Genomic DNA, 20,586 nt, shown 5'->3' with positions numbered 1-20,586 from the left:
GTGTTCACAAACTGAAACAATTTTATTTCCTTTCAAACTTTTGGACACAGTGGCCACTTTCCTTAAGAGTGCTTATAGCTTTTTGTCTTCTTAGCATGCTGGTTTGGGCTCAATTGTTTCTTTCTCGGGAGAGTATTGCAGCCAACTCTGTAAATCAAGCTTTGCTGGACTTGGTGGGGTGTGGGGAACGGAAAATTGGAAGAGTATTAATGGCAGATCTGTGGTTGCTTTTGTTCTTAAAGGGCTTGGTTTCCATGGAGCAAGTACAGAAAACCTCCAGGTAACTTTGTGTTCTCATTAATTATGTTTCATTGTATGCTCCCACTTTCTGAATTATCAAACAACGCAGCTGAAAGAGTCAATGCATAACAATGGAATGTGTCAGGGAACTGCCATCGGAGCCAGAGGGAGAGAGAGAGCTCCAGAGGGATTCTGGAGAGCGTCCCGGGATGAGGAGAAGCAGCCCATCTTCTGGGGAAGGAAATCAGCGTAGCACCAGTGGAGAAGGGGGGCAGATGGGGGAATCGGCGAGGCGGTCCCATGACTCCTCTTCGGGGACCAGCGGGGAGAGCACGGGTCCTCCGCTGCCCACACCCTCCTTGCGCAGAAGGCTTCTGCGCAGGGAGAGTAGGCGGAGACTAGGCGTCAAAGAGCTTCTTTGCTGGAAGAAGTTCAAGAAACGCCCACTGACGGATTCTGCCAGTGATTGAGACAGCCACGGGCCAGTGGCTGTCATGCCTCCACATGGAAACGCACCACCGCTGGTAAACACTCAGCTCACAAAGCTTACTCACAGAGCTCTCATAGATCATGGAGTTGGAAGGGATCCCAAGGGTCATCTAATCCAACCCCCCCCCCCCCAATTTAGGAATCTTTAAAAAAAAATTATTAGTATTCAATTACAAGCATCCAAAATAAGCCTCATTATATCCATATCAAATCACAATACCAAATCAAATATCAAACATCAAGTAATCAACTTTCCAATTGTATAATTTTGGTGCCTCCCCCCCCCCCCCTGCATGCTAGAATTACAGGTTTGGTAAATTATTTTAATTCTGCTTCTAAAGTCTAATTTAATCCAGTTACATTCCAATCAAAATAATAATCCATGTTCTGCAAGTCAGGAATCTCAACTAGATCATCCATGACATGTTGTTGTTGTTTAGTTGTTTAGTTGTGTCTGACTCTTCAGGACACCATGGACCAGAGCACGCCAGGCACTCCTGTCTTCCACTGCCTCCCACAGTTTGGTCAAACTCATGTTAGTAGCTTCGAGAACATTGTCCAACCATCTCATCCTCTGTCGTCCCCTTCTCCTTGTGCCCTCCATCTTTCCCAACATCAGGGTCTTTTCCAGGGAGTCTTCTCTTCTCATGAGGATCCAAACTCTGCTTACAAACCTCCAAGGAATAAGAGGCCACAACTTCCCAAGGAAGTCTGTCCCACTGTCAAACAGCTTGCTGTCAGAAATGTCTTCTGAAGTTGTGTCTGAATTTCCTTCCTTGTAACTTGAAGCCATGGGAGTCCTGCCCTCCAGAGCAGGCCTTGCTCCATCCTCCATGTGACAGCCCTTAAGATCTTAGAAGATGGCTATCGTATCTCCTCCCAGTCTCCTCTTTTCCAGGCTAAACCTACACAGCTCCTTCAACTGTTCCTCATAAGGCTTGGTTTCCGGACCCTTGATCTTCCCAATCGCCCTCCTCTGTGTACGTTCCAGCTTGTCAGCATCCTTCTTAAATTGTGGTACCCAGAACTGGACATCCCCTGATTTCTGACCTTCTGTTTACCCCCCCCCCCCATTTCCTGCTGATGTCCGTTTGTGTATCACCTGATTTAGATGAAAATGGAGGGATTTTATTTGCTCCTAAGACTTTTTTTGGGACCCAAAATCTCCAGGTGATCCTACAAGCTTCATTTGGCGCTCTCAACACCCTGGCTGATGTATCCCAAGACGTGGTAGGTGGGCGAGGGGAAAAGAAGCTGACCATCTCTACTCCCCATGTGAAGCTACTGAATTACATCCTGGAACACATCACGTACACAAGCACAGAGTATCTACTCGATGTTGTGGATCTGGGTGAGTTGGATTGCTATTACGGGACAAGCATTGATTGCCCTTTGACTTCACCAGCCTGAAATCCGTGTTATAATTATTGCAAGACGCTTTTGAGCAGCTTTCCGGCCATTCCCCCCTTTTGAACAAATGCCACAAGGAGGCAGTGAATTATTATCTTTTCAGATCTTGCTTTATTTCTTGATAAAATGCTTTGCGATGTTGAAAATGGCTTGTCCTCCTCGTTTTGAAGACCTGGGGGCGGGGGATTGGAAAAGTTTTGTGGAAGAATATTGCTGCCCAGTCAGAACTGACATTTGAGATGGTTGATTAAAATAGGCACCCTCTAAATAGCACTGAAAGCAGAGAAAATGATAGGTTCCTGCATTGCAGGGGGTTGATGACCTTGCGGTCCCTTCCAGCTCTACAAATCTTTGATTGACTTGGTGTGGACCATAATTCAGTGATGGGGAACATGCTTTGGGTGTGTATGGTCCAAGGTTCAAAGTCTTGGCATTTTTTAAAAGGCTTAGATTTGCAAATGTAAGGAAAAAGGTAAGGTGAAGGACCCCCTGGATGGTTAAGCCCAGTCAAAGGCGACTATGGGGTTGCAGTGCTCATCTCGCTTTCAGCCCAAGGGAACTGGCGTTTCTCCACAGACAGCTTTCCGGGTTGTGTGGCCAGCATGACTAAACCGCTTCTGGTGCAACAGAATACCCTGATGGAAGCCAGAGCACACGGAAAAGCCGTTTACCTTCCTGCCGCAGCGGTACCTATTTATCCACTTGCACTGGTGTGCTTTTGAACTGCTAGTTTGGCAGGAGCTGGGACAGAGCAATGGGAGCTCACCCCGTCACAGGGATTTGAACCGCCGACCTTCCAATCAGCAAACCCAAGAGGCTGTGGTTTAAACCACAGTGCCACCCGCGTCCCTTATAAGTATAAGGAAGCTTCCAATAATATTGCGAGGTTAATGATTGCCTTGTAACCTTGGTAGCATATGGTTGCCAAAGGATAAAGTACCACTTGATTAGGACAACATAATGACAAGACTTTAAAAACATGAATAGGAAACCTGTGACCTTCTTGGGTGCTGCTGGGTTGCAGTTCCCACAAGATGTAACCGGCTGTGCATTCACATAAGCAATACTCTTCTATATATTCTTATCACAATATCAAATGTTTATCTCGCACATAAACAACACATAAAGTGCAATAATATAGATGGAAGTCCCAATAAATCAGCTTATTCATATCTGCTAGTTTCTGTTCCACATATGCTCATAAAGTCCAAATTGGAGTCTAATTAAAATTATAGAAACAATTGTGCTATGGAAGTACATACCATATGTGAAGTATCAAGATAATAGAATTTATAACATAGTGGTTTCTGCAGTGAACAACAACTGTTACAATGTCCATATAGTCTATATACAGTGGTAACTCGCAAGACGAATGCCTCGGAAGACGAAAAACGCGCAAAACGAAAGGGTTTTTCGTTTTTTGAGTTGCTTCGCAAGACAGATTTCCCTATGGGCTTGCTTCGCAAGACGAAAACGCCTTGCAAGTTTGTTTCCTTTGTCTTGCAAGTTTGTTTCCTTTTTCTTAAAACCGTGCATTCACTTCGAGGAGCAACTCATAGCACGTGGTGTGGTAGCCTTTTTTGAGGTTTTTGAAGACTTTGGTATTTTTGAAGCTTTTTCAAAGTCCGGGCTTCGCAAGACGAAAAAATCACAAGACGAAAAAACTCGCGGAACGAATTAATTTCGTCTTGCGAGGCACCACTGTAATCTATATAATCTTAATCTTATTTAATTTTAATTTGTTAAAATATGTTGAATTATATTCAGTTATATTACTTAGAATATGTACCACTGATGAAGCCCATGAGAGCAAAACAAGGCATTATTCAGGAAATCCTTGTCAACACTGTGGAACTGTAGTAGGCTCCAATTTGGACTTTATGAACATATGTGGAACAGAAACTAGCAGATATTTGGTCTTTATGAATGAACTGATTTATTGCGACTTCCATCTATATTATCGCACTTTATGTGCAAGATGGACGCGGGTGGCGCTGTAGGTTAAACCACAGAGCCTAGGACTCCATCTATATTATCGCACTTTATGTGCAAGATGGACGCGGGTGGCGCTGTAGGTTAAACCACAGAGCCTAGGACTTGCCGATCAGAAGGTTAGCGGTTTGAATCCCCGCGACGGGGTGAGCTCCTGTTGCTCTCAGTCCCTGCTCCTACTAACCTAGCAGTTCGAAAGCACGTCAAAGTGCAAGTAGATAAATAGGTACCACTCTGGCAGGAAGGTAAATGGCATTTCCGTGCGCTGCTCTGGTTCGCCAGAAGCGGCTTAGTCATGCTGGCCACATGACCCGGAAGCTGTACGCCAACTCCCTCGGCCAATAAAGCGAGATGAGCCCAGAGTCGGTCACGACTGGACCTAATGGTCAGGGGTCCCTTTACCTGTACCTTTTATGTGCAAGATAAACATTTGATATTGTGATAAGACTATAGAGAAGAGTATTGTTTCTGTGAATGCACAGCCAATTATGTCTTGTGTGTTTGTCAAATGTATTTCACGTAACGCAAGATTTGATGTTGTTTTGCGGGTTGCATTTCCCATCACCCCCAGAGTATTGGCCAAGCTGGCTAAACCTGATGGGAATTGGGAGTCCCAAATCTCCTGGAGGGCTGCAGGTTCCCCACCCCTGCCCTAAAGGAATTACTCCATTGTTTTTGGCCCAATTAGACACTTCTACTCCCCAATATAACTGGTCACTTACCCCATCATCAAGGGTCAAAATAAACAGCCAGTGTTTCTTTTTCAGAAGGCAGCCTTGTCCGGCATTCACTACTCACATGCTGGTTTTGTACCTTAGAATCACAGAATTATAGAACTGTAAAGTTGGAAGGGACCCTGATCATCTAGTCCAACCTCCTGCAATGCAGGAGTATGCAGCTCTCCCATACGAGGCTCGAACCTGCAACCTTGGCATTATCAGCACCATGCTTTAGCCAACTGAGCTATCCAGACTTACCTTTTAAAAGACATGGGCATTGTCTGCTAAGAGACACTTCAAGCAGAAGGGTGGATTCCACCACTTTTGGAGTATGGCTTGCATATTCCTATAAGTGGGGGGGTTTATGGTCCCACGTGCCATCTGAACTATGGGAGCCAAGAAATGGACAACTGTTGACCGACCTATCCATTACTTTCCAGTGACATTTACCATGGGGACTCATCAGGTGAGGTTTCCTGTGACCATCCGACAGCCGGGCCTTCCTAAGCTGTTTGACCCAGGACCAGGTGAGCTTCTGATGCAAATAGCAAAACCATGATGATGTAACACCTTTATTGGCTCTCTTAAGCAGAGATGGACAGAAGGTAGATCTCTGGATGACTTTAAGCCAAACAGCAAAGGTTTCCGACACCTGATCCTGAAGAACAGCAACAACAAAGTAATACTTCCACCTACCGCCTCAGATCATAATGCTGAAATGACGGGAAGCAGGGGTGGTTGCGACCTGTAATGGATTTCTCTGTGGAAGGACTGTGAGCTCAGTTCTGGTACTCAAAACAAATTCCCGGGCTCAGAATTCCTTAATGCTAAATATATGTCCTTTGTAGGTGGATCTTGGGGTTCTAGCAGAAAAACAAAATAGATGTGCAGCATAAAGATATGCTGCAGCTAGACTGGTGACTGGGAGTGGCCACCAAGACCATATAACACCAGTCCTGAAGGACCTATATTGGCTCCCAGTACGTTTCCGAGCACAATTCTGAGCACAGTGGGCTTCCACTGAAATGAGGCTGCATTTTAAGTTGTATTGTAATCCTGTTTTTAAGTTGTATTTTAATCAATTGTTTTCATACTTGATGTTAGCCGCCCTGAGCCTGGTCTTGGACAGGGAGGGCGGGGTATAAATAAAATATTATAAAATTCAAAATAATTCAAAGTGTTGGTGCTGACCTTTAAAGCCCTAAATCAGGCATCCCCAACCTGCGACCCTCCAGATATTTTTGCCTACAATTCCCATGATCCCTTGCTAACAGGACCAGTGGTAAGGGATGATGGGAATTGTAGTCCAAAACATCTGTAGGGGCGAAGGTTGGGGATGCCTTCCCTAAATGGTGTTGGCCCAGTATACCTGAAGGAGCGTCTCCACCCCATCGTTCAGCCCAGACACTGAGGTCCAGCACCGAGGGCCTTCTGACAGTTTCCTCACTGCGAGAAGTGAGGTTACAGGAAACCAGGCAGAGGGCCTTCTCAGTAGTGGCGCCTGCCCTGTGGAACACCCTCCCATCAGATGTCAAGGAAATAAACAACTATCTGACTTTTAGAAGACATCTGAAGGCAGCCCTGTTTAGGGAAGTTTTTAATGTTTGAATTTTTATCATGTTTTTAATATTCTGTTGGGAGCCCCCCAGAGTGGCTGGGGAAACCCAGCCAAATGGGCAGGATAGAAATATTATTATTATTATTATTATTATTATTATTATTATTATTATTACTACTACTACTACTACTACTACTACTACTTGCTTCAGACTTGCTTCAAAGAAAAAAGCTGTTACACTTCTACAGCACAGTTAACAACTTATTCCTTTAAAGCAAGTTTTCAGCCCATCACAAGCACTGCCAGCCTTCCTCTTCTTCCTTGGTGTACAATGACTGTCAACTTGTTTGTTTTATTATTTTCAAACTTTATTAAGTAAAAAACACAGCTCTGACTCTCAGCTTCTGCCTCCCAACAGATTACGAGTCCGCTGCTCTTAACCACTACACGACGCTGGCTCTCATTTTATGGTGGGGCAGGAGTAGTCAATGTGGTGCCTTGCAAATGTTGGGACTATAGCTCTCATCATCCCTGACCATTAACTTCACTAGTTGGAGCTGACATGCCCTCCAACGTTTCTCCGATGACAATAGGGACGTCCTATTCCATAAGAGTAATTATTATTATGAGTGGCTCCCAACATACATAAAAACTTGATAAAACATTAAACATTTAAAAACTTCTCTATACAGGGCTGCCTTCAGATGTCTTCTAAATGTTGTGTACTTACTCATCTCCTTCGCTTGGGGGTTGCATAACTCCATGCCCTCCAACGTTTCTGTGGTGAAAACAGGGGCGTCCAAAGGGAAAGCAGGGCATTCCAGGATCGGATCAAATCAGAAACCAGGACAGCTTCCTGTAAATCGAGACTGGCCCTGGAAAATAGGGACACGTCTGGGCTGATGGAGGGCACCATATGGGCTACATCTGTGGTAGGGAAGAGAAGTTACTTCAGCTCTGCAGAAGGTGACCTAAGCAGGTACCCAGAGTGAAAACAGTGGCTCAGGAACAGAACCTTCAAGGAAGAGGCCTACTCTGGGTTGTGGTAGGAAATGTTTCTACAGTGGTATCTCGGGTTAAGAACTTAATTTGTTCTGGAGGTCCGTTCTTAACCTGAAACTGTTCTTAACCTGAGGCACCACTTTAGCTAATGGGGCCTCCAGCTGCGGCCGCACCGCCATAGCACAATTTCTGTTCTCACCCTGAAGCAAAGTTCTTAACCCGAGGTACTATTTCTGGGTTAGCGGCGTCTGTAACCTGAAGCTTATGTAACCTGAAGACTCCTAGAGTACAGCCGTGGGAAACAAACCCACGTGGGTTGTTGAGTGTGTTGGCTCACTCTTCCTTCCCTCTCTTTGTGCCTCAGATTACAACATCAGTAATATGGTGACCATCACAACCAAGACTTTCTTGCGCTACCACAAGCTGAGGGTCCTCCTTGAGAGCATACGGCAGTATTATCCGAATATGAAGGTCATTGTGGCAGACGACAGCGAACACCCTGAGATGATTCAACAAGCCAACGTTGAGCAGTACATTATGCCCTTTGGAAAGGTACCTACCAACACGTGCAGATGTGGCTTCTTCCACTGCTGAGAGGGATTTCCCAGCTCCTGGTCAAGTGAGCCAATCCTGGGCCCTTCTGACAGCAGTGTGGCAGGGTGACATGGAGAAGTTTGATGGGCCATGATGTATGCTAGGGATGGGGAACCTGGTGGCCCTCTAGATGTTGCTACAACTACAACTCCCATCATTCCTGACCATTGGCCATGCTGGCTGGGGCTGATGGGAGCTGCAGTCCCAACAACCAAGCCAGATAGCTCAGGCACTAAAGCAGGCATAGGCAAACTCGGCAAACTCGACCCTCCAGATGTTTTGGGATTACAACTCCCATCATCTCTAGCCAACAGGACCAGTGGTCAGGGATGATTGGAATTGTAGTCTCAAAACATCTGGAGAGCCGAGTTTGCCTATGTCTGCACTAGAGCACGAGGCTCATAATTTCAGGGTTGTGGGTTTGAGTCCACATTGGGCAAAAGAGTCCTCCATCGCAGGGGGTTGGGCTCAATGACCCTTGGGGCTCTCTTATAGCTCTACAATTCTGTGATTCTAATAAGCACTATAACATTGGGGTTTCCTACCCCAGGTGTATGCTGAACTTCCAGACTTTGTGCCTAGTTCCTAGCTATTAAGAGAGACGATTCCCTCTTAATTTGATAGTTTGTGCTCTAAATTTAAAGCAGTATCGTATCATTTTTACAGTTACAGCTTTCCCCGAAGAATCTAGGAGGTGAAGTTTGTGATAGGTGCTGAGCGTTGTCAGGTGCCAGAGACCAGACTGAGGATTACAGCACTGATGAGGAATGGTGGGAACCTCCCCCTCTTCCTGCTCCTAACCAGGATCCTGAAGCTGCTCAGGAACAGTGGAGCAGTATAGATCTAGAGAATCGGTTTGCAGAGGGACATAGTTCAGAAAGCAACAGCTGGGCAGAGCTGAGTGGGGAACAGCTAGAAGCAGCAGAGCAGGGAGAGAGAGATAACCGACTCCTCTTTGTTTGAGAGTGTCCAGCCTATCTCTCCACAGGCAAGGCGAGCTGATAAAGTTGCTACACAGAAGGCTCAGTGGTTGCAAGATCAGGTTGCCAGAAGGGGAAGTGACGGTGACTTGGGGGGGGGGGAGGACAACTTAATTGGAAGCACCTTCACTCAGAGAATGGCTGCTGTGTCCTTTTGCTGTGATCATTAAATGCTCTTAAACTGATAGGTAAAGGTAAAGGTACCCCTGCCCGTACGGGCCAGTCGTGTCCGACTCTAGGGTTGTGCGCCCATCTCACTTAAGAGGCCGGGGGCCAGCGCTGTCCGGAGACACTTCCGGGTCACGTGGCCAGCATGACAAAGCTGCATCTGGCGAGCCAGCGCACCACACGGAAACGCCGTTTACCTTCCCGCCAGTAAGCGGTCCCTATTTATCTACTTGCACCCGGGGGGGCTTTCAAACTGCTAGGTTGGCAGGCACTGGGACCGAACGACGGGAGCGCACCCCGCCGCGGGTGATTCGAACCGCCAACCTTTCGATCGGTAAGTCCTAGGCACTGAGGCTTTTACCCACAGCGCCACCCGCGTCCCTTAAACTGATAAGGGACTCTAATTGCTTTGTTCTGCTGACAAAGGTGGGCCAAAGGTGGCGGGGGCGGGGAGTCGTTTCTCCAAAGCCTGACATCAGGAGACTCCTAATACCCTTACAGAGCTATACTGGTTGGTCAATCCATCCTCCTTCACAGGGAATTCTGGGAGTTGGAGCTCTGTGAGGGGGACTAGGGGGTTTCCTAATAACTCTCAGCAACTTTAACAAACTACAGTTTCCAGGATATTTTGGGGACGCCACGACATTTGAAGCACTCTTATACCACTTTCAAGTGTATAATGTTGATGTCTTTAAGGGCTTGTGAAACTCTCCACATCCTTGCCCTCGACTCCTGCCTTCTCTTTTTCTCAGTGCCCCCTTTTGTTCCGTCATTTTCCAACATCCAGAGTCATTATCTGAACAGTGTTTTGGTGTCCTCTGTGTCCCATCTAAAATAGTTGAGAGCACTTACGAGAGGCAATATGGAAAGAGGATCTTGGAGGGCTGGGGGAGAATGCCTTTCTTTGCTTCCCTCCCCAGACAGGGCCATTTGCCACTAACTGCCCTGTGAGATGGAGTAGGAGAAGAGTGTATGTGTTGAGTAAAAAAGAGAGAGACCCTGAGCTTATTCGAGCTGAACTGTCCACACTTTCCCCACCCACCTATCTCTAGTGCCATCTGCCACCAAGTATTGGCCTGTGAGTAGAATTGTGAAAACTTACATTTTTATATTGCTCTTTCAAAAAAATACCATTTATTGAAATATTTGGATGTTAATTGTAAGCTGCTTTGGAAGGGTTTTTTGGACTACAATTCCCATCATTATTATTTACTATTTATTTCATTTCTATACCGCTTTATATTTTTAAGAAAAATATCAGAATATTAAAACATCAATAAACGCATCTGAAGAAAGTCAAATATATAGAGTATACAGTCAAAGCAACATAATTAACAGAAAACTAAAATATTATCCTAAAGATTTCAAAATAAAACATTACAAAGGAGAGGTCAACTACAGAAAACGTATTTAACATAAGCAAAAGTTAACCAAATAAAACCTTAAAACATTTTTTAAAAAAAAAACACCATTGCTAAGTGAAGTAAAATATAAAAAGCACATTTAAAACAGCATAATTAGCAAGAGGATAAAATGTTATCATAAGCAGGACACGGCTGTTTGGCAGGCACAAAAAGGTGGGGCAAAAGAATCCAATAGTTAGGGTTTGTTGTCAGGCATAGCGATGTCCCTCTATTTTCACCAGGTGCCTCTTTAGAAGAGCTGGTGAGTCTGGGCCCCGCCTGCTAGGCCAGGTGGAAAGGGCCTTGCAGGGAGTGGCCTTCACGACTCACAGCTGGGTGATGTCCCTCTGGTCTCTAGCTAGAAGGACCCAGTGGTCAGGGATGGTGGGAACTGTAGTCCAGAACAGCTGGAGTTTCGGAAACCCTGCTCTGAAGCCTTCCAACATCGGTGGCATAGTGCAATGTGAACGTGTTCATTCTAGGATCTAGGGGGGAGATGTCTAGTTCTAAGCTTAGTGTTTCAGACATACTTGGGGGGGTTGGATGACCTGCCTGTGATCCCCATGAAAATGGCTCACGCTGCTTATTGTCTTTGTTTCTGTGCCTCACTCCAAGCAAGCAGAACTGTTTTCCTCTGACAGATACCTGGGTTTGTGTGTGCTGTGTGTGTGTAAGGAGGGATGCATTCAAATTCATCACCTGCCTTTCTCCCTGGATTTTGGCATTCCCAATTCCCCAGCCTGTCTCATTCCCTTTTAAAAATAAACATAAAAATATTTTTTTATTAACTTTTACATAACAAATTTCAATTTAAATGTATCATTTACCTTTACATTTAGGATTCTCAGAATCCCTTGACTCCTCCCTGCCCTTTTCTGGTTTCCATTGTCCATCCCTTTTTATTCAACTTATCCCTTTTCTTCCAATTTATTGTATCTATTATTAACTTTTCCGTTATATTCGGGAAGGCCACCAAAAAAGGCTGTCCTAAAGCCTTACATGGAAGCATCAGGTGTAGCAGCCAACTGACAGGCTGAATTTTATGCAGGGGGTGGAAGTAGATATTCTGCTGTGGAAAGAGCCCCCTAACAAAAACACACCACTGACATAGCCTGATTCTCCTTCCTGATTCACTTCCTCAGGGCTGGTTTGCTGGAAGGAACCTCGCCATCTCTCAGGTCACGACCAAATACTACCTCTGGGTGGATGATGATTTTGTGTTCACCGCAAACACCAAGATCGAGAAACTAGTGGAAGTGTTGGAGAACAGCAACTTGGATGTGGTATGTATTTTTTTGCCATGCTGTCTACTAGCCTCCCAACCCAACTCTGGCCAGTGTAGATATTTTTCCTGCATTCCTAGAACAAGCCACACAACTGGAATGGGTCTGAGAGGTTAACGAACGGTTGCGCCTAATAACTTTTGGGTCCCTTTCTGAATCCATTTAACACAGTGTTTCCCAAACTTGGGTCTTAAGCTGTTTTTGGACTACAACTCCCATCATCCCTAGCTAGCAAGACCAGTGGTCGGGGAAAATGAGAATTGTAGTGCAAAAAACAGCTCGAGACCCATGTTTGGGAAACACTGCTCTAACAGATTCAGTTGCACCTAAGCAGGCTGTGCTTTTAAGTTGCAGCTGTAGCCTAGTTGAAGAAATCTCACACCACAATCCTGTGCATGTTTACTCAGAAGCTAGTCCCACTGTGCTCAGTAGGTCTGGTAAGAATGTGTAAGATTGCAGGCCAATTAACTGCATGCATTTAATTGCTCACGAAATCTGTATAAATTTGCACGTGGTTAAGAAAATGGCTGTTCCGAAGCATATTTCATTTTCAGAGGTTGCATCCACGTGTCACATGCAAGCATCATCTTTGAAGACTCCATGTGAGAATATCCTTCCATCTGTAGTCTGTCCAGATTCTTCTTCTAGAAAGAATTGCCAGTTTTAATATGTAACCAGCTGTCCAATTAGTTGGGTGCATCTTTTAGTCCAGGGATGGGGAAGTGTTGGACCTCCAAATACAGTGGTACCTCGGGTTACATACGCTTCAGGTTACATACGCTTCAGGTTACAGACTCCGCTAACCCAGAAATAGTGCTTCAGGTTAAGAACTTTGCTTCAGGATGAGAACAGAAATCATGCTCCGGTGGCGCGGCAGCAGCAGGAGGCCCCATTACCTAAAGTGCTTCAGGTTAAGAACAGTTTCAGGTTAAGAACGGACCTCAGGAACGAATTAAGTACTTAACCCGAGGTACCACTGTATTGCTAGACTCCACCTCCAGCCACCATGGCCAGTGGTCAGGATAGGGGAGTTGGAGTCTAACGATATCTACAGCTTCCCCAACCCTGCTGTTGGGGATTCAGCGTTTCAATGGCAGCAGTACCATGGTGAAGTCTGTTAAGTGCTGATAGGAGCCTGTGTGGTTTATAGGTCGGAGGCAGCGTTGGTGGCAATGACTACAAGTTTAAGGTCATCTATGAGGAAGGAGAGGACAGCAGTTGCCTGCACATCCGATATGGCTCTTACCACCGCTTGAAAGGCTTTCCCAATTGTGTGGTCACCAGCGGCGTAGTCAACTTCTTCCTCGCTCGTACTGAGGAGAGCAGGCGTGTTGGGTTTGACCCTAAGCTGCAAAGGGTGGCTCACACAGGTAAGGCCACATGCCCCACCCACTCCACAAACCTCCAGATTATATATAGGGCTAACATTGTCCCTAGTGGCACTGTGGTCTAAAGCACCAAGCCTCTTGGGCTTGCCAATCAGAAGGTCGCCAGTTCGAATCCCCACCTGCGACGGGGTGAGCTCCCATTGCTCTGTCCCAGCTCCTGCCAACCTAGCAGTTCGAAAGCACACTAGTGCAAGTAGATAAATAGGTACCGCTGTGGTGGGAAGGTAAATGGCGTTTCCATGCGCTCTGGTTTCTGTTGTGTTCTGTTGTGCCAGAAGCGGTTTAGTCATGCTGGCCACACAACCCAGAAAGCTGTCTGTGGACAAACGCCGGCTCCTTCAGCCTGAAGCGAGATGAGTGCCACATAGTCACCTTTGTCTGGACTTAACCATCCAGGGGTTCTTTGCCTTTTACCAGCGGAAAGTGAGTAGGTCTCTACCTGACGTCACCTTACAGTGGCATAGTTTGGGGGGGCAGAGGGGCAGTTGCCCGGTGCTGCCTCAATACAGCTGCTTGCTTCTATTGCTGGACTCTGTTTAAAAGTAGCTTCTCCATACGAACCAGGAAGTGACCTCTCCAGATAAAGGATCGACTCTTCTTTTCTCATCTCTGTAGCTGCAATCTCCTGGGTGACGTGGGCGCCATTAGGCAGTTGGATGTGCATGGGTACTCCATCCGTTTCCCTACCTCCCACACCCCCCCCCCCGGGCACTGGCAACCCATGCTATGTCACTGGTCCCCCGTAGCGTAGGGGCAGGTGGATGTGCTTTGGAGAGGAAAGGCCCCATGGATCAAAAGTGAGACTTGTGCCCAGGCTAGAAGCCCCACACCTGTTTTAAACCCTTTTTCAGAAGCTAATTTTCAGGGAGGTCAGAATGAGCGTTGCAAATTGAGTTTCCTGTCTTCCTTTTCATAGAATCATAGAGTTGGAGGGGGGAGTGTAGGCCATCAAGCCCAGAATGAAAACATCCCCAAGAGATTACTGTTGAGCCTCTGCTTTGAAAGCCTTTGAGCAGGCTGGCTTGCTAAGTTATCTTATCCCAGTGGTCACCCACACTCCCTAATACACAGGCATCTGAAAGGGGGCAGCCTGCACAATGCCCTCTGCTCTTGGCATGGCCATCATAAGAACCTAAGAAAAGTCTACTGGATTAGGCCAAAGGCCCATCTAATGATAATCCAGAATCAAGTTCACACAGGAGCAAACCAGATGTCTGTGGGAAGGGTAGTAGCCACATGGCAAAGACCTCTGTGTGATCAGGGGAGCAGATTGCATGGAAGTGAGGGCAGCTGCTCAGCTGTAGAGTTCATGTTTGAGACATCTGCGTTTAATGTGTGGGTTGGCCAGGAGTTGTGGCCCTGCTCCATGTGCTTCCTACATGCAGAGAACAAGTATGAACGGAGGTCTCTTATTCAAAAGTATGTCGTCTAAGTGATTTACTTACTGCAGGGATGGGGAGCCTGTGACTGCCCTCCTCCCCGGTGTTGCTGGACTCCAACTCATGTCAGCCGAAGCCAGCATGGCCGATGGTCAGGGATGATGGGAGTTGTAGTCCAGCAAGAGCTGGAGGCTCAGAGGTTTCCTAACCCTAGTCCACTGACTTCTCTCGCCCCAATCTTCCCTTCAGAATATTTTATGGACGGACTGGGGATTTTGCGAGTCGGCTCCTGCAGTCATGTTGTTGTTGGTCACCAGCCACACGGCAGTGCGAAAAACACACGAGAGGCTGACGTCGAGAAGACTTACGGCAGATTCCGGGCCAATACTCAGGAGCAGGTCCGGTTCAAACTGGCTTTACATTACTTTAAGAACAGGATGAAATGCTACACAAAGGCTTGACTGCAGTCTTTCAACTCTACTGCTCCCTAATCTCCTAGAGGGCATCTTTCAAGTGGCAATGGGCTCACCTGAAGGGACTCTCGATTATCTTGGAACAAGCAACTGACTGGAGCCACAAAAGCGGCCAAAACCCACTGATTGAAAACCAGAGCTCTTGCTTAATATCATCTTTCGTGGGACTTCCCTGTTGGGGGGTTTCTCGCAACAGGACCCTACTGTGAAATGTGTATTTAAAGTGCCATGGATCTCCACAAACACTCTTCTTCCACTGAAACGCCTGTGTGGTGAAACGGCGGCCATTTTTGTTATCTGCTCTGTGTTAAAGGCAGTATATGGAAGTTGTATGCTGTGCTAAAGTGGAATTCAATTCCTCTACGGACTTTAACCCTGGCTGTTTTTAAAGCCAGCTCAAACCATGAAGCAAACCTGTGAATGCTGACCCATTTTTCCTTATAAAATAAAAAAATTCCTTCCAGTAGCACCTTAAAGACCAACTGAGTTTTTTTTTATTTTTTATTTTATTTTGTTTTGACCATGGCAGACCAACACGGCTACCTATCTGTAACTGGAACTATGGAAGGCACCATTTTTCCTTATTTTAGGTTGCTTTTTTAATGTTTTTTAGGCAACAGAAGGAGGCTGTGTTGAAGGGAGTGAATGCAAACCCCTGGTCCTCTTAAGAGCATAATTATCAGCTAACTGGGTTGAAAGGGATTAAAAAGGGAGTCAGCTATGGGCCGACTCCAGTGGGGACAACCTTAAAGGGGAGACACCAAAAGGAACCACTCCTTTGGGGAGACAAGGGGCAGGAACAAGAACCCGTGGTACATTTTTGTGGTAGACAGCCTTAATGATAGGTGGAGTGGAGTTTGGGGCTGCATATGGGTTTTGAGAGTCAAGCCCCTGGTGCAAGTGGGAAGGTTATTGGCTAAGGAGGGGTAAGGAGCTAGTTTGGAGTGAACTTTGAGGTGGTTTTGCACTTTTAACGGGGCAGTTGTTCACTTGCACTCGGGGCACAGAGTAGGATACTATTATTTTGTCCTTCCCGTAACTCCTAACTGGGGAGGGTGGAAAGAGCTTCAGTTCTCCTTTGGTGGAGTTGAGCAGTTGCGTTGGAGTAGAGAAAACCAAACACAGCAAACAAAAGACAAAAGTCTGGGCAGAGGGAACAGGTAGGGAAGATCCAGTGGTCTTGGAGAAGAGAGCTATGGAAAGGGCAGTAGGCGACATCGTCACAGGAGAGTGGGAAGCCAGACTCTTGATGTTGCTTGTCCCTGTTCAGCTGTTCAGTAGACTTTAGTACCTATGCTGACCTGGTGACACTATTGGCTAACACAAGGTGAGTGCACAAAAGAACAACTCTCAGCCATGCTCTGATCATGGCTGAGAATGGTCTACCTGGTGCGTGTTACAGAGAACCAGGAGGGCAAGCAGTTAGCTGCGGCTGACCCTACCCAGCTTTGTCCACCTGGGTATTTTGTGCAGTATCAGTCAAGGTCAGAGGGACAAGGTGGCACACAGCTGTCATCCAGAAGTCCTGTCATTCCCAACACGAGGCCAGTCCCTCAGGGAACTCAATGTGAACGTTTGTATTTGGTGTCTGGCACAACAGGGATCTTATCTGCATGATCCTTCTGCCCAACCACCTCGCTCTCGGGGCCAATCTCTGGTTTGGTGTTGGTTCTGGACCTCATGGCTTTCCATGACAACCATGGAGCTGTTTCAGTACAACATGCACCTGACATATGTCATAGGTTATATACCCTGGGTCTGTTTTTGCCACATAGGGGACTGGCAAGGATCTGGTGAGTGGGCAGCCATCACCCTATTTTCACATGGGCAGATTGCTTTCTGTTGTGGATTGGCCTGGCTGTGATTGCCCCCACCCCCAGGTCTGGAGGACCAGTTAAGTTGGAGACAGATAAGAGTCTGAGGTATTCCTGGATGCTTTGGGGAAATTTTCCAGGCATTATGACTGGTGCTCCTGTCAAGGCACTCGTTTCACAGTGGAATACTGAGATGGAGAGAAGGCCATTGGCACAATCACACCGAAGCTCCCTGTCTGACCACAAGTAATTCAGGAATTTGTGGTTTTCTGAGGCCCTCTGGCTAATGAAGCAAGCTAGACAACAACTGGAGCACAGGTGGTAGAAGTCGTGGCTTGAAGCCGACCACATAGAGGTGCAAGTACACAGCCTCACCTTTCATGTGCCTGTGGCAAAGAGCATATATGTATCTCAGCCCCCTGTTGCTTCCTGAGTGAATCGCTCAACAGAGCTGTCTAGAGACTGTTAAATTGGTTGGTACCTCTTCATTTGCAATAGACCACTCAGTGGCCTGCTGTGAAAAATCTGCAAGGCACTTTTGAGGGCAAAAAACTCACTCATGCCAGTTAGTCCAGGTCTGTTGAGAGATCCCATGAGCAGCACTGTTGGGGGACCAATTCCAGGGGATGATGGCATGGACAGGATACCTGTGGCCATGAGGCTGAGTGCATTCCCTCTTGAACTCAGCCCATCATGGGTGATAAAATCTAGTAGGAAGGGATTGACTCAGTGGGTGCAGGGAGTGGTTAATGCCTCATTACAGGAGTTTTGCTCACTGCCTTCAAAGGGTGGTGAGAAGGCCCAACTTGGGAGACGCCCTCCTGACTCCAGAGCCTTTAGAAATATTACTGAGCTGTCTCGTATTATTCCCTTCCTGTGCAAGGCGATTGGGAGGGCGGTGGCTAGCCAGCTGCAGCAGGCCCGGAGCGAGGGACGCTGGTCCCGAACAATCTTCTATTTGCAGACTTGCTCCCAAGAATGGTCTTTGGGATGCTTTGTCTGAAATGTTCTAACCCGACAAAAAAAGAGAGGCATACCTTTTATGGGGTGATTGGAACAGACTCAACTGAACCATAGTTGAGAAGATCAGCCAATGGAACTGTAGCCCTAGTCAGAGGTGGTCAGTGATAATACCCTGGTCAACTTTTTTTTTTTTTTGCAGGGGAAGAGGAATATTGAAGTCAGAACTTCAGTCCCTGTTCCCAAAGTGATTTACTGGCTCTAATCACGTAGGGTTGTAGCTGCTAAATTGGGCTAGGCATTTTGCATGCAGCCATGGTTTGTCGGTTGCGGTTCCCCATCAAACTCAGGGAATGTATGTTCAGAGATGCCCTTGGTCTGGAAAAGCTCCCCCACCCTACCTTACAGGGATGTTGTAAGGATGAAAGCACATGAAAAGCACCATTAATAATGATTTGAATATTAAATCAGGGCACAAATTAAAATATGATTTTTTTTCCGTTTTATTAAAAAAAAATGAAACAGTGGAGTAAAGCAGTTTGTGGCAATAACCAAGCTGGAAGTAAAAATGGAGCTCGCAGTCCATCTGTAGTCGCAACTTTGGATGTGAGCCAACTAACCTGCCTCATGCAATAGACAAGGAGTCTAAGAACAGAAAGGGGAATTGAAAGAGAGAAAAGATTAAAAAAACAACAAAAAAACCACTTTTTTTTTTTAATACAGTTGACCAAAAGGGAGGAAAACAATTGTTAAGAGCACAGCCTTTCAGATTTAGTCTGAATTTGTGATGATTTCAATGGCTTAGAATAAAAAAGAGAAAACAGTGGACGCTGTTTTTTTTTTTACATGTCCTTATAATATTGTACGGCAAACAGATCCCCCCCCCCCCAAATTCACATAACCTCGTTGCATATACATGTGACTTGTCATAAAATCGTTTTAACAACCGATTGCTCTGAAGGAATTGGGACCTACACCCAAGTAGCAAAATAGCTTTACTACAAGGTCTCCAGCAAAGTAACTGAAAGAAGTAAACTTCTTGCTTTTTTTCACACCTGAGATGGCTTCAGAGAAAGATTAGAGACATTTACCAGGTTAACTAAACTAACCCTTCCATGTTCAGAGGCAGTATTTCTGATGCTGGTGGCAAAACAGGTGGCTAGAAAATGACTGTCATTTCTCGCTCTGATCTTCCCAGAGCCATCTAAGTTGTCACTGTTGGAATCAAGACTGCTAGCCTAAAGCTGGACTTATGGACTCTCATCCAACAAAACAATTCTTACGAGTCCTTCCTACCCCCACCCCCCAGTTCAAGTTATTTCAATTAACCATTGACACAGATCTAGTGAGGTTGTTGTTGGTGGTGTGTGTGTGTGTGTGTGTGTTCAGTACCCTCAAACGAGGAAAATATTTGCAAAAGACTATGCACTTGTGGATCTAAGGCACAATTCAATCAATCACTGCTGGATAGCTGTCTCAACTCTTGTCAGCGCTTACGCCAAGACCGTGGAAAGAAAATGGGAGTGGGGACTTATGATGGGGTTTTGTTAGGAAAGAGGAGAAACGAGTAATCAGGTGGTGCATTTAAAACAAAGTCATAAAAGGGGGGACGAAACAGTTGAGGTTGCGGGGCTCTTACAAACTAACACACACTTTAAAAACCAGGGTTAATCGGCTTGTAGAGGGGAGTTGGGCAATGCAGCCTTGGTGGAACACCAGCAGCTGCCCTGAGAGCATTGTTGTCAAAATAGCTTGTGGCTGTGAATTAGTTTCTCAATAGAGAAACTGCTTCCCAGTCTCTGTTGCCTTTACCCTCCCTCACAGCAAAGCGGCAAGGGATTATTTTGCCACCATTTTACAGATGGATGCTCGCGCAGCCGAGACTCTCTGTCCCAGCAATAAACGCAATCTTAACCTGTAGAAACCACAGACTTGGTGGTTTCCTGTATGCGCCTACTCTGCTCACTCCTGATGTTCCTGGGCATGCATACACACAGTTTAAACACGCCCCACACCCTGCCCCCATTGTTCTTTGGATCGGGGCCAGCGACTTGTCCCAGTGATTCCGTAGCAGGAATCAAGACTGCGGCTTGCTCTGCGATGCGCCCGTTGCGGAAACACGTTGGCCGCACCAAGCATCTTTTACCTGCAGACATACCTTGCCTCTAGCCCATCATTCCACAGCCCTCTACAAATCCCCCCCAAGTCTGCTTTAAAATGCAGAGAGCGCCCGTCATTTCTAGTTCATTTATTTATTTATTAAGCAGAACAATTATTTCTTTGGAAAAAAAACAGAAGTATTTTTCTCCCTACACTACACAGCATGTTGTATTATCCACTACCCTATTTACTTTTATTTTTATTTTTTTTAATCTATTGGTGCTAAGAGGTAGATAAACAAACATGAATTGGTTATATTCATTCATATTATATGTATATATGGTCGTCACGCTGGCATGACATGCAGCTCAAACAGGCACTTCGGGGTGCTGCTTGATAACGCTGGCTGAGAGGAACTAAGCCAAGGCACGGGCTGGTGCTGGGGGGGGGGGTCGTCTTTTCCCTCTTCCATCATGAACATGCAGTGCCCGGAATGACCCTGATTAAAAGGGAGAGTGTCAGATTTAAGGAAGCCGTGACTTAGGATTCCTATTTGCTGGAGAAATGCTGGACCAGGGCAGGCATTTGAAAGGCTAGAAGTGAGCTTTCGAGTCCTACAGAACTCTCTTATTAC

General features: G+C 46.2%; 1 protein-coding gene and 1 long non-coding RNA gene across 3 annotated transcripts in view; one reads left to right on the top strand and one right to left on the bottom strand.

Moving 5' to 3' along the window:
- Positions 1-15,510, top strand: part of B4GALNT2 (beta-1,4-N-acetyl-galactosaminyltransferase 2 (SID blood group)) — a 36,188-nt gene extending 20,678 nt beyond the window's left edge. For both annotated transcript variants that reach the window (XM_081837963.1, XM_081837964.1), the window contains exons 5-11: positions 243-280; positions 1,900-2,080; positions 5,291-5,377; positions 7,775-7,962; positions 11,698-11,838; positions 12,989-13,208; positions 14,855-15,510. In XM_081837963.1, the coding sequence (XP_081694089.1) occupies positions 243-280; positions 1,900-2,080; positions 5,291-5,377; positions 7,775-7,962; positions 11,698-11,838; positions 12,989-13,208; positions 14,855-15,066 (1,067 nt within the window). In that variant the 3' untranslated portion in view covers positions 15,067-15,510. The remainder of the gene's footprint in view (positions 1-242; positions 281-1,899; positions 2,081-5,290; positions 5,378-7,774; positions 7,963-11,697; positions 11,839-12,988; positions 13,209-14,854) is intronic.
- A 2,851-nt stretch (positions 15,511-18,361) lies between these two features.
- LOC309328283 lies at positions 18,362-20,360 on the bottom strand. Its single transcript, XR_014150731.1, has 2 exons — positions 19,182-20,360; positions 18,362-19,144 (listed from the first exon to the last, which is right to left on the bottom strand). It is a non-coding gene; the product is annotated as an uncharacterized lncRNA (long non-coding RNA).
- Between the last annotated feature and the right edge of the window lie 226 nt (positions 20,361-20,586).

Source organism: Podarcis erhardii (genome assembly GCF_964252035.2).
Source record: "Podarcis erhardii genome assembly, chromosome: 13".
NCBI lineage: Eukaryota > Metazoa > Chordata > Lepidosauria > Squamata > Lacertidae > Podarcis > Podarcis erhardii.
The sequence above is the reverse complement of the archived record's forward strand: the minus strand, read 5'-3'. Positions and strand labels throughout refer to the sequence as shown.